General features: G+C 43.2%; 1 protein-coding gene across 4 annotated transcripts in view; it reads right to left on the bottom strand.

Moving 5' to 3' along the window:
- Positions 1 to 11,996, bottom strand: part of LOC140665390 (homeobox protein prospero) — a 53,282-nt gene that overhangs the window by 25,829 nt on the left and 15,457 nt on the right. For 2 of the 4 annotated variants that reach the window (XM_072891474.1, XM_072891475.1), the window contains exon 4: positions 423 to 582. In XM_072891474.1, the coding sequence (XP_072747575.1) occupies positions 423 to 582 (160 nt within the window). The remainder of the gene's footprint in view (positions 1 to 422; positions 583 to 11,996) is intronic. The other 2 variants (XM_072891476.1, XM_072891477.1) reach the window with 1 other exon arrangement.

Below are 11,996 nucleotides of genomic sequence, written 5' to 3'. Positions count from 1 at the left end.
TATCTTTCTTCCAACACACTCTTTAAGATTAATTTCTTTTTTTCATCAAAAAGATGATTTATAAATATCTAGTATTTATATGTGCAGTGAACCCTTCAATGACGTCGTAAATAAAATCTTTTAACTGTAATACAGGCAATAAATGTCTTACGCAGACTTTTCTTTTATCATACAAAACGTGCAAACACAATGACAATCATAAGTGAACCACAAAGACGCACGTGAAATATTTTATAAAATGTACGATAAATATAGTACTAACACAGAAAGCTTAATTTTGTAGAATTAATCAATTGGCAATTTATATCGAATGCGAAATCTGTAGCGAAGAAATACATGCTTATTTTCTTTTCTCGAATCGCGAAATAATATTGAAAGGAAAATAAAATAAAATGCAGCGTGTGCGTGTTCGTGTTGCGCACCTGGGGACCCCATACCTCAATGTGGTTATTACGGTTGTAGTGAAGGTTAAGAACCCGGTAGATTTCGGAGTCGCCACCGACTCGTAGATCCTCGACGTTCTTCACGCCTTCCGAAACCGCTTGTCTCGCGTATTTCTCCATTTGGATGTAGTAGAACTCCCTAAAATGATAGAAAAATGACATACCGATTAGACAATACGATAATGTTGACAAAGTGAAAATTCATGGAAGTACAAGGTATGTTTAACAATTTTAATTCAAATTAAAAATAGTTAATATGAACCTTCGTACATATAAATTTGACGACTTGAAAAGTATATCGAGATGTCAATTAATAATAAATCTTTCTACGTCATCGCGGCTGATTCTTGTCTCGCCTGGTTTTCCCGCGACAGACAGCGACAACACTAATGCGTCATCGATAATTAATTAAAGATCGATGCTAACAGTAGTCTGACGTAAGCGGAAGGAGATGAAAAAAGAAGGAAGGGGACGCACGTGAAGAGCTCTATGCGAGCGTGCGTCTTCGACGTTAAGCGAACAGACGCAAAGAGACGATGAAGAAGCTATCGTGTCGAAAGACTCGATGCTCTTGGTAACGCACTCGACGCAAAATTACGCATTCCTATTTGTAAAACGACTAGCAAAATCGGTCGTTACTTTTAAGCTCGTTAATTAATGCGGAAAAATAAACACGACTCGTTAATTGGCGGATAACTGATATAAGAATAATGATCAGAGCCTTCGAACGAGAGAACAGATGCGAAGGGCAGTTTTCTTTTGCAAATGACCCATGTGGAAAGAAAAGAAAAATATGAAGAATATGAACATATTCTGTGTAGAAGAATATTATTAATAGAAAGTTTACACATTTTTATATTTATCTTTTATCATATTTTCGTTTACGGTTTTCGTCAAGCGTTTTGTTTAATTCTGAAGATTTATTTTTTTTGAATTATTTCTACATATATTTTCCTTAAGTAAATCTTATTACAAATGAGACCAAAGAAATGGATAAAGTCTACACAAGATGCACCTATACCTACGTCAACATTTTTTATTCTTTTATCGACCTTCTATTCTAGCTCATTAAAGCCCATCTTTAAGTGTGTATTAGTATCAGTCGAGTATCTTGGTAGAAACAGTATAACACACAGTGATTGATCTTGCATTTTGAATTCCTCGGGGATGTAAAGAGGTACGATTCCAACAAGAGCACAGTGAGACTCATCATCGCTGAATACTCGACAATATAAAGCAACTGCTTACGAGTCTGGCTTAGTATCGTTGAGAGCAATTTTTAAGATTGCTTCCGCTTAGCGAATCGGAACTTTATTTGCGAGAGAAAACGGCAAATGGACAATGGAATGTTTAGCGACCTAAATTAGTAGGACATTTTTCAACCGTCTCAAACTATTCAATAAATTTCTATATTTACGACCGTAAAATCCTCGCTGATATATTTTTACAATTTGGCATCAAGACGAGCATTATTTCATCTACAATATATTATGCTTGTAGATTGGGAAAGGTCGGAGAAATTTCACTTGTTTTTCTCGTCGAAGAAAACAACGCAATCTTCCGCAACGTTCACCCTATTCAAAACCGCTGAAAGAAAGGATGACGGAAGCAGACAGAAGCGGGGACGGTAGATTCTTCTCGTTCGATCATTTCGAATTGGCTTTACTGCCAATTAAGATAATTTCGCGTGCTCTTATCAGCAGTCAGTCGGAGAAAGTTACGCACGCGGGAAGAATCGAAAGAGGAGTTCCTCCATCATCCCTTCGAATACCGTCCCTCTTCATCTCCTCGAAACATCACCATCTATCGGCGAGTCGTCCCCGACAGCCCCGACTTTGCCCCATGCATGTGTTACCTGTGCCTATAATCCTTACTCAACCATCCATCGACCGCATTCAAGCTCGTCGGATCGCCGAGTATAGACGGTATATTGTCTAGGTAGTGGTAGAGGTACTGTGTGTACGTCGCGCTTACGTACCTATATTAATGCATCTCGTATGTCCTGGCGCACACTAAGCGCGTACACATATGTATGCCTATGCACACGTATATGCGCGTATCTACGAAGTGCCTAATTAAAACAGACACCCGGAGACAGAGAGAAAGCGGTACGAGAGACGAGAGACGAGAGACGAGAGACGAGAGACGAGACTGGCCGTATAATGGGGCGCGAGGACGCGAGGACGCGAGGACGCGAGGGAGATGCCGTTAGTTCCGTAGTCTGTTTGACAAAAAGCCCGAGTGCTAGAATTGCCACTCTTCGACCACCAAGTGCAGAGGATAAGAGCAACGATGAGCGAGAGAAGGAAAAAGAGAAGGAAAGAAGCGTAGATGATGCGAGGAGTGAAAGACGAGCGGACAAGCAAGTGAGTAAGCGAATGCGAATGCTAGAGGGTCGCGGCATCATTCATTATAGTATTGTATAAGTAGGATAATAATAAGCTCTTCAGGGCTTCTCAGATTTTCTTGCGCTCCGTTGCAGCGGGATATCGAGATATCGGGAGAAAAAGTGACAGAAGAAAAGAAGAAAAGCTTAATAAAAAAGAGAGGAAGACGATATAACTCTCCACGTAAAAGTACTAATTATTAGTATCTAATTACGACACACTTCGTCGACGAAAAAGAATGAGGCACATGTAGAGATTGCGACGTTACAGATTTTTCGAAGCGGACTCTTTTGCCTCTTGTTTCGTCTGTTATCTCACTTTCTCGTTTCATTCATCGATCAATTTATAAAACACAAAGTGTAGTCACAATACTTTATTTCTGTTATAAATATTTGTATGTTAGATTTAAGTTACTTTGTTCCCTAAGATATTTTTTAAATATATATTTCATTGGATGCGACAGATCTCACTCTTATGTTTTATAATAAATATACTTTATCTTATAGCATGTGTAATGCTATGCGTGAGATAGAAAAAAAAGAGATAGACACAAAACAGATTAGAAGTGTTGCATATTGAAGCAGTTAATGGTAAGCGTGTTTGACGACGCGATGCCTCCTTCAACTGCGATCTTCATCGTTGTCGCTTTTTCAACGCGTCGCTTTTGTGATGTGTGCCGTATATGCGAGAGCACCAATTAAAAGGGGAATTCCCGGCCACTCAAAAGTTTTTTTTTATATCCGTCACTCTGTAGTTATTCGGTCCATTCGCGATAAATAGTGCGTATGTGTCGACATATTGATGAAAGAAATTGAATTGGAAATGATTGACATAATTCTCATGTTATTATAAAATAGATGAGATGGAAGATTTGTTTTTTCCTTTTGCTTCAAGAATTGTTTAGAATTAAATTGTAAAGCATCGTTAAAACTAAGATCAAATTTTGCTATTATCACATTAAATATATTATTTAAACTAATCAATAAAAAGACAAAAAGTGTGAAAACACAATGGATGTATTTTTTTTACTACAAAGAGGAAAAAAAATTTGCATTATGACTTTAAGAAACTGGGCGGGTAAAATATGTAGACATGGCGAGAAGTCATATACCTTCCATAAGTTTGCAATACAAATCGCAACGCGCGTCTTCTCGCCTTACGATATCCCCCTTTCCGATCTCTATTCAAGAAACGTACTTCTTAAGCCACCGAACCAGCCAGCCAAGTCCCCTTTAACGGTTATGCCAAGTCGGTCGACCTCCGACAATAGCTAACACCGCAGCCTTCGAAGACGCGACTTGACCCTGAACGTTTCAATCCCTAACCATCGCGCTTTCCTTTGGCGAAACTTTCCCACGGCATCCCTCTCGTAAAGGTTGTAAGAAATTTGTGAGATCATCTGCCTTTCGCAAAAAATAAGTAAAAATACCAGTTTTGGTATTTTTAGTTTGTGAATGTTTACCTTGAATTTTCTCAGCTTATCAATCTGACAATCAATTTGACAATAATATTAACATTATATAATCTTCGTAAATATTTTCTTGTTTAAAGTTATATTAAAAATGACTAATAAATATATTACATTTATAAAACTAATAAAAATACTGCATTCATATGACTATACTTTTTGTATAATTAATATTGTCGACAGAGACTCGGAGAACTGACAGAGTGTCGTCAGTCGCAACCGCAGACTTGTCAGTTAAAGAATTCGAAAGGAACGCCGTCGTCTACCGTCGTCACGCTCTATTTTACGCCGTGACGCGAGACGGGAGGTCACGAGGCGTGAAAGTGCGTGTAACGAGAGAACATTAAGCGTCCGCGCGTTAGAATTCGCGCGCGAGCGCGTCCGTGCGCGGGTGGCCGCGCGTGGTAGATGTGCGTGTCGCGTCTTCTCGCACGTCGTGCGTCGATGAGCGCGACGCGGATGGATGAGCGACTACGCGCGTTTGCTCGCTGGGGTGTAAGCGTCTATTCAGAGGGCGCGTTCAAAAAGGTGTCGCGCAGGGTTTCTTGATGTTGCGTCGCGTGCGCGCGCGCATGCACCCTTCTTAATTGGTAATTAACACTTAATGCTGTCTGCACTCAGACTTACGCTCGTGGAAACCTCGATTTTAAACCCTCTTGTTGGACAGGGAATGTCGTGGAAAATGATATATATATATATATATATGTATATAAATAAGATATAAGTTAACAGAAACAATCAAATGTTCCTCAATAATATTCGATACAGTTTAAAGATTGTTGAATTTATAAAATTTCAATTCAACGTTATTTTCAAAAATTATTTATTACAGTATTATATTTTGTATTTTCAGAATATATCGGCTTCCGTGAAATTTCAACGTTTCGCAATTGCGTGCGACAAAAGTGGCGCCACTACTTTGGCAAGATCTTCCCCATTCTCTCTTCGGTGGACACGCGCGTCCACGTCCCGCACCACGTGCGACGTCGCCCCGTCAGCTAAGCCGCCTTTTTTTCACGAGCAAGTTTCCTAAGCCTGCGAGACAATCGGCCGGCGATCGCACGGCAGATGTGCCCCCGACAATGAGCTTCTGGGCCCTCGCCCTTCATAAAAGAGGGAACCCGAAGAACGATGGCACGGAAAAGGGACGGAAAGGAGAGAAGGGCAGGGGGGCAGAGACAGAGGGGGACAGGCGGGAACGAGCACGGGGGTTCTAGGCACGATTGCATAGCACGACGGTATCGAAGGTTCCGCGTGCCGCACGCGCCGATCTTACAATGCACACTTCTCGTGTGCCCCTTGCTTTTCGACTTCCCCTTCTCGTTTCTTCTCCCCTTGCATCTGGCTTGCCTTAGACTCGTTCCCTCTTTCATCCCTCGGCAACTTCTGTCTTTTTTCTTCCCAGCTGGTTCGTTCGCATTCTTTCCCCTCACCCCCGGGAAGAATGCAAAGCATCGGCAGACAGATAGACGGATAATTTTGTCAGCCACGCAGGCACTTCTCGACGTAAATCCGCGTCGCGTATGGGACTAAATTTATTATGCAAAGACCGGCCGAATAATAATAAGGATCACGGCTCGCCGTAGGGTGTAGTTTCAGGCAGATAAACTATATCGCACGAAGAGGAATAATAACAGAATAATGAAGAATCGCGAATCGATAAAAAAAATTCGCGACGACAACTTTAAATCGATTTTAATCAAAAAATTGCAAAGTTTAAAACAATTGTCGACAATCTCACATCGTGCATTCAACCGGTATAAAAGTTACCGTTAAGCTTCTCTTAACGAAGAAGATACGCACGGCACGGAAAAATGAGGGGAACGTAACTACATTTCTTGCACTTATGGCAACGAGCGAACCCCTTGACGCAAAGTTTAGTAGACCGACCACCCCCTTCGAAGTGGAAGAGAAACAAAGAAGAAGAGAAAGAGTAGGAGCTACGGGGCTTTGCAGGGGTGTACCGTCCGACCGAGGCTGAGGTAGGGATGGTTTTTCAAAGCTATACGAGGAGTAAGAGAGAGGCAAGCTCCTAGGGTCGGCGTACAGGCCGAAGCGGACGAGGAAGGGGGAAGGGGGGTGGAAGCTTGGACGCGAAGGGCAAGAGGGGGCAGCTGCTTTGAGCGGTTTCACTCTTCAATGGTCCCGGACTATCCCTCCTTCTGCCACCGTGCCGTACACCCCTGTCCCCTTCTTCGCCTCGTCCGTTCATCGCCCGCGATTCGCGTCCTCGTCGCGCTTCGGCATCGGCCAAGCATTTTTTTATTCGATCGATTCTCCCTGCCGGCCCCGTGCCGGTGTTGCACCACCCATTTGCTGCACTATGCATGTGCATCCTCGCGTGCATAAGGTGCGAAGGCTGGACTGGACTGGACCGAACTATTTGGGTACACGACAGCCCAAAGAGATCGAGCTCTAACGTGCCGTGGTCTAACGTGTTCCAATGTAATGGGAAGCGGCGTTGGATACTTCGTGACCAATCTCGTGTGTTAAATTTCATCTCGATTGCTCGCTCAAACGCCCCGGAGAGATTCTCAATTCTCGTATAATTCCGTTAAATCCGATAAATATAAAGTGACTTGAGAGAAAAATGATATATAAAAAGTTAATCGTTATCCAATTTAATATGTATCTTTTTTATTTGTTTTTTTTTTGCTATTTATTATACGTTATCAATTATATAGAATTTTATACAAATTATTGTACAAAATTTTTTTTATACTCAGTGCACGATATCGTGATTATATTCTGAGAAATGAGCTCGGCGTGTGTACAAGAAGCGCGTATAAGTTGAAGATTATGAGTCAACGCGTTAACTTCTCCAGTTCTAGCTTTAAATTTTGCACATCTGTTTCGAAGCTCCGATTCCTACTGGGATGACAATGAGGCAGTTAAGTCCTCACCGCATCGGCTGAGTACACACGGACAGCGAGACGCGAGAGAAGGGGGACAAGGAAGGATCGCGAGAAAAAGGGAGACAGAGCGGGGTAGCCCCATCGTATACAGAGACGAGTACACCCACGGAACTGAGGCAACACACGGCAGACACATACGGGACGTCGAGCGTAGGAGAAGGGTTGCCTAGGTTAGGGACTCGGAAAACATCCTTTGTCGAATACCCTACCGGGACCGCTCAACCGCCCAGCAACTCGTTCAACCCGCTGAGAAAAAATCAATAATTCTTTGTTGCCAAGTTTACCTCCTGTCATACCACGCTAAACTACATTACGGGTGCAGCGCGTCACACCGATAAGAGCGCATACGAGAAGACGGAGGGAAGGCGATTCGAAGAAATAAAATCGTCTCGATCTCGCGATGCTTTATTCTTTACTTTGATGAGACAGACGAAAAATCTATAACATATACGCCAAAAGAGGCTACTATTTATTATAACGTTTCACGATGTATCTATTTCTATACGCTTTATAAATCCGACAAAATCTAACACGTGGATTTTCTGATAATATTCATTGATATGATATCACTATTAAATATTGACGACTGATCGCATCTTATATTAATTAGAGTGACATGATGTTGCGAAATCGTTCATCCTTTTTTCAGAAAATCACGAGTCCGATCGTACTTATACCAGCTATTTATACCAGCATGCGTGGACTTTATGAACTCAGGGAGAACAAAGGGAAAAAAAGAACGTCGGCGATGCGGTGAAACAAATTAGCCTGGTGCTTGCATATCACCTACAGGGAAAGGGATCGATAGTTCTTATTTGTTACCGGCGTATTGGAAACAGTTAGAGAGAGAGAGAGAGAGAGAGAGAGAGAGAGAGAGAGAGAGAGAATGGGAGCGAAAGAGAGCGAAGAGTAGACAAGGAGGTTGCACATTTTCACCGCGTAAAATGAGGCCGATATTTCAGTATTCACTCTGAAAATCCCGTAAAATGTTCGCGGCGAAAGACAAGGAATATCGTGAGATCATCGCGTGATTTCAACCCCAAAGAACCGTTACGAGTGCTATGAAAGATGGCGTGGCAATACAGGGGAAAGGGATGTGAGGTAAGGCAAGAGGATAAGAATCGAAGTGTGATGAAGAAATCGAGACAACAAGGGAGAGAAAGAGAGAGAGAGAGAGAGAGAGAGAGAGAGAGAGAGAGAGAGACTGCGGTACTTTTAGGGGTGAGACTCATGGCAGTAGGGCAGTAGGTTAGTTAGGGGCGATAGGCACCCTCCCAGCATCTCTAGTACGTATAGTTCGTTGGGTAACAGTAAATAGGATTTGTTAGACAACTGTCGACCGCCACATTGGGGTAGAGAGGCTACTGTAAATATTCCGTAGGATTACGTTTATGGCTCTTAAACGATCCCGGTCTGTCAAGTCCAGGTAAATGTAAGCGAAATCCCTGTGGACGTCCTATAAAAAGAGCGTGTGCCGATTTCAAGAAAGCGTGCGTGAAATCGCGTTATCGATATTACACGTGTTATCGATATCGCCGTAAATATTTATCGATAAATCATCTCTCCGCGTCTTTTAATTATCCCGTGCCTCGCACGCGTGAGTCTCACACGTACTTTCATTCGTTCGGCTGTGCTCGGCAAGATTCCAGTAAAACACGGCACGTACACCATGCATGCACCACAGATCGATAATCGAAAGTATGGCTTGCGTTTTTTTTTTCCTCACGGTTTATTTCAATCGAGGTCGCTCTTTCTTTAGCGACGCTGTATATTTGCCGCCCGTATGTCGTGTCGTAAGATAGTCGTGCTTGCTTACTTCGCTCGCCCGCATGCTTATGATGCACTCAGAAGGTGACTTGGTATATGGGCGATTTGCATACCATGCCAATAAGAGTACCGTTTGTCGAGCGACTCGTAGCGTTCGCACGAATTCTTTGGAAATACGTGTCTGACCCGTATCGACCTCGCTTCCAAATTTACATTGTTTACAATTTCAAGACGCGTCATTACTCTGTTCCATATGACATCCGTAAGAGAAGGAAAATTATGATTCGTGTAAATATACACAACGGTCGACGAGACATTTTTAAATTTAGATGTAGACTAAATGAATGACAATTGTGCAGATAGTTCGTGCGCGAAAGACAGATCTTTTTTCTCTTTTGCGCGCATCCGATATTATCACGTGCGTACTCTCTCGATTTAGAAAGTACTCGATCGTCGCCGACTGCCAGATAGAAACGAGAGAGTGGTGCCGGGAACCGACAATATCAAGGGAAGAGTAATATCCAGGGCCGAATACTGTTTGATCTGGCTCGGCGCCACGGTGTAAAGGACAGATGCAATTTGCCTGATATCGTTTTACTGACAAAAATATCGAATGACGTGGCGCCGGGAACCGTGACACCGACCCTTTCTCCCGTCTTCGAGATCACGACGGATATTATCGGTCGATTTAACGAAATTTTTAAATTCTTTTTTTTTTTTTTTTTTTTTGTACAAGACTTTTCCATTAATCTCGCGATTCTCTTTTTGCGAATTGGTTCTAATGCGTATTCGACGATCTTTATCCACTCCGTCATTCCCCCCACGTCATTGGTTTTTAACTTTTTCTCTCTCTCTCTCTCTCTCTCTCTCTCTCTCTCTCTCTCCAATATCTATTTTCAAATGTAAAAACATTACTTCATTACATAGATTCAATTTTATTTTTATTTTATGCGTTAAATAATTCATCGAAATCGAATATTCGATTGTATCATAAGATATACTTACTATACCGTTCGCTCGCTTATTTATGTAAATGAATAAAGATTACATTAAAAAAAAAAGAGAAAAACACAAATACCAATTTTTACGGCATAATCGTTTTATAGAATTATCGTCAACATATCGTTCAACATGTAAATCGCTTTTTTATATAAAATTGACACCTTCCAGCTTTCGTTTCATTCGTCCGCACACGTGACGCGCTCTCCTTTCGCGCATTTCCGATCGAACCGGCTGGCAATTAATTTTTCGAACGTTCGCAGGCAAACGATAAAAAAAAATAGCGAAGGGGGGAAATACATTTGGCGCAGCGTCTGTAGCGAGGCGCAGCAGATGAGATTCAAAAAAAAGATGGAGACGGCGAACCATGGCGAGAACAGGGAGAGGAGTATAGGAGGAAAAGGAACGAAGACCGAAAATGGAAGGACGAAGCGTCGGAGGCAGAGGAAGGACGAAAGCGCGTGAAAGAGGAGAAAGCTGGGGGTGGCGAACGGCGAACATCGATGGGAGGGAACGAGACTCGCGGAGGAGGCGAGCGGGGAAAGAGGGAGGCTTTCGGCGAGAGGTAGGGGTTTCAAACGAAATCAATTCAGAGTCGCTGTCCAGTCGAACGTTACCCCCGCGGCTGCCGGGGTAAATGTTGGCCGAAACAGTAATTTTACGCCCGGTCCCCGGTGATCGCAAACCCGCCGCGCTGCGCTACGAAACGTCACGATGGATATCGGACCACCATCCCGATGAAATTCATGCGTATTTCATAACCACCGTGTTACGAGCCCGAGTCTCGCGTATCTCGTTCAGTTAGATATTTTATAAAGGCGTCTTCTCATCAGCCGATGATAATTTCGTCGCAAAAGAGAGAGAGAGAGAGAGAGAGAGAGAGAGAGAGAGAGAGAGAGAGAGAGAGAGAGAGAGAGAGAGAGAGAGAGATTGGTTTACATTTCTATCCCTGGATGTTTCTCCGAAATTAGACTATAGCAACAATTTAAACGGATAATTGTATGCATCGTTTTTTGCAGTTTAAATCACATTAGCATTATTATCCGTTGCCGTTCCCATCTATAGAAATGAGAATCGAAAGAATTCGTTTAACGAGGAACGTAATTAATTCGACTTTTATTTGCGCACTAACTATAACAGAAGCGCGTGCTTTACAGTTGTCGAATGTAATTGGCAGATACGCGTTTATTACAAAAAACGGTCTAAGAATTTCTTTCATAACTGGTTACATTTTAAGCACCTTTTGGAGACATCGAATAAGCGTTACATCGGGCTTCAAATATAGAAGAATGGACATATAGAGATGAAGCAAAAGGGGAGGGAGAGATAAAAGGAAGAGAGAGAAAAAGAGGATTGCGGGGTGGAGGGGAAGCGCACTAATGCGAGGGCATAACGAAGTCGACGGTAATCCATGCACGGACAATTTCATTTCTGCCGTCGGTGTAACCCTCTTTCTTCCGTTCCCTCGCGTCCTGCGTTTCTCTCTCCTTCCCTCTCCTCTCTCTCTCTTTTTCTCTCTCTCTCTCTCTCTCTCTCTCTCTATCCTTTTCTCTCTCGCACGTTCGTTCTACGGCTCGAGTCTGCGCGGTAACTTTTTTGATAAACTGTTTTCCGCGTTTTTCGCCGGTGGATGTAAATTAAATCCTTCATGGAGGCTGGCACAGACTCGCCTCTCTTGACTGCCCCCCAGGATCCCGACCATGTATCCTCCGCTCCCCGTCCCGTCGCTCCGGCCGCCCGTTTAGTACTTCCGATATCACGCCGCAACCCCTTCGCCCATGAGCCGTCACAGGCGGATACAAAGCCGATTAGAGCGAAATGCTGGGAACATTATCATATCGCATTTTTCGCGAAGATTTGCCCGATGAGCGCGCTCGCCGCTGTCGTATGTCTAGGATTTCACGCTACGGGTGTGTGCGTGAGCGCGCGCACGCGGGCGCGGGTGCGGGCGCGGACGCGGACGCGGGTGCATACACGTCCGCGCGGAGATCCTTCGAACACGGGGATGAAAAACGGC

The sequence above is a fragment of the Anoplolepis gracilipes genome, chromosome 4 (assembly GCF_047496725.1).
Source record: "Anoplolepis gracilipes chromosome 4, ASM4749672v1, whole genome shotgun sequence".
Classification (NCBI taxonomy): domain Eukaryota; kingdom Metazoa; phylum Arthropoda; class Insecta; order Hymenoptera; family Formicidae; genus Anoplolepis; species Anoplolepis gracilipes.
This window is presented reverse-complemented; position numbering and strand designations above follow the sequence as displayed.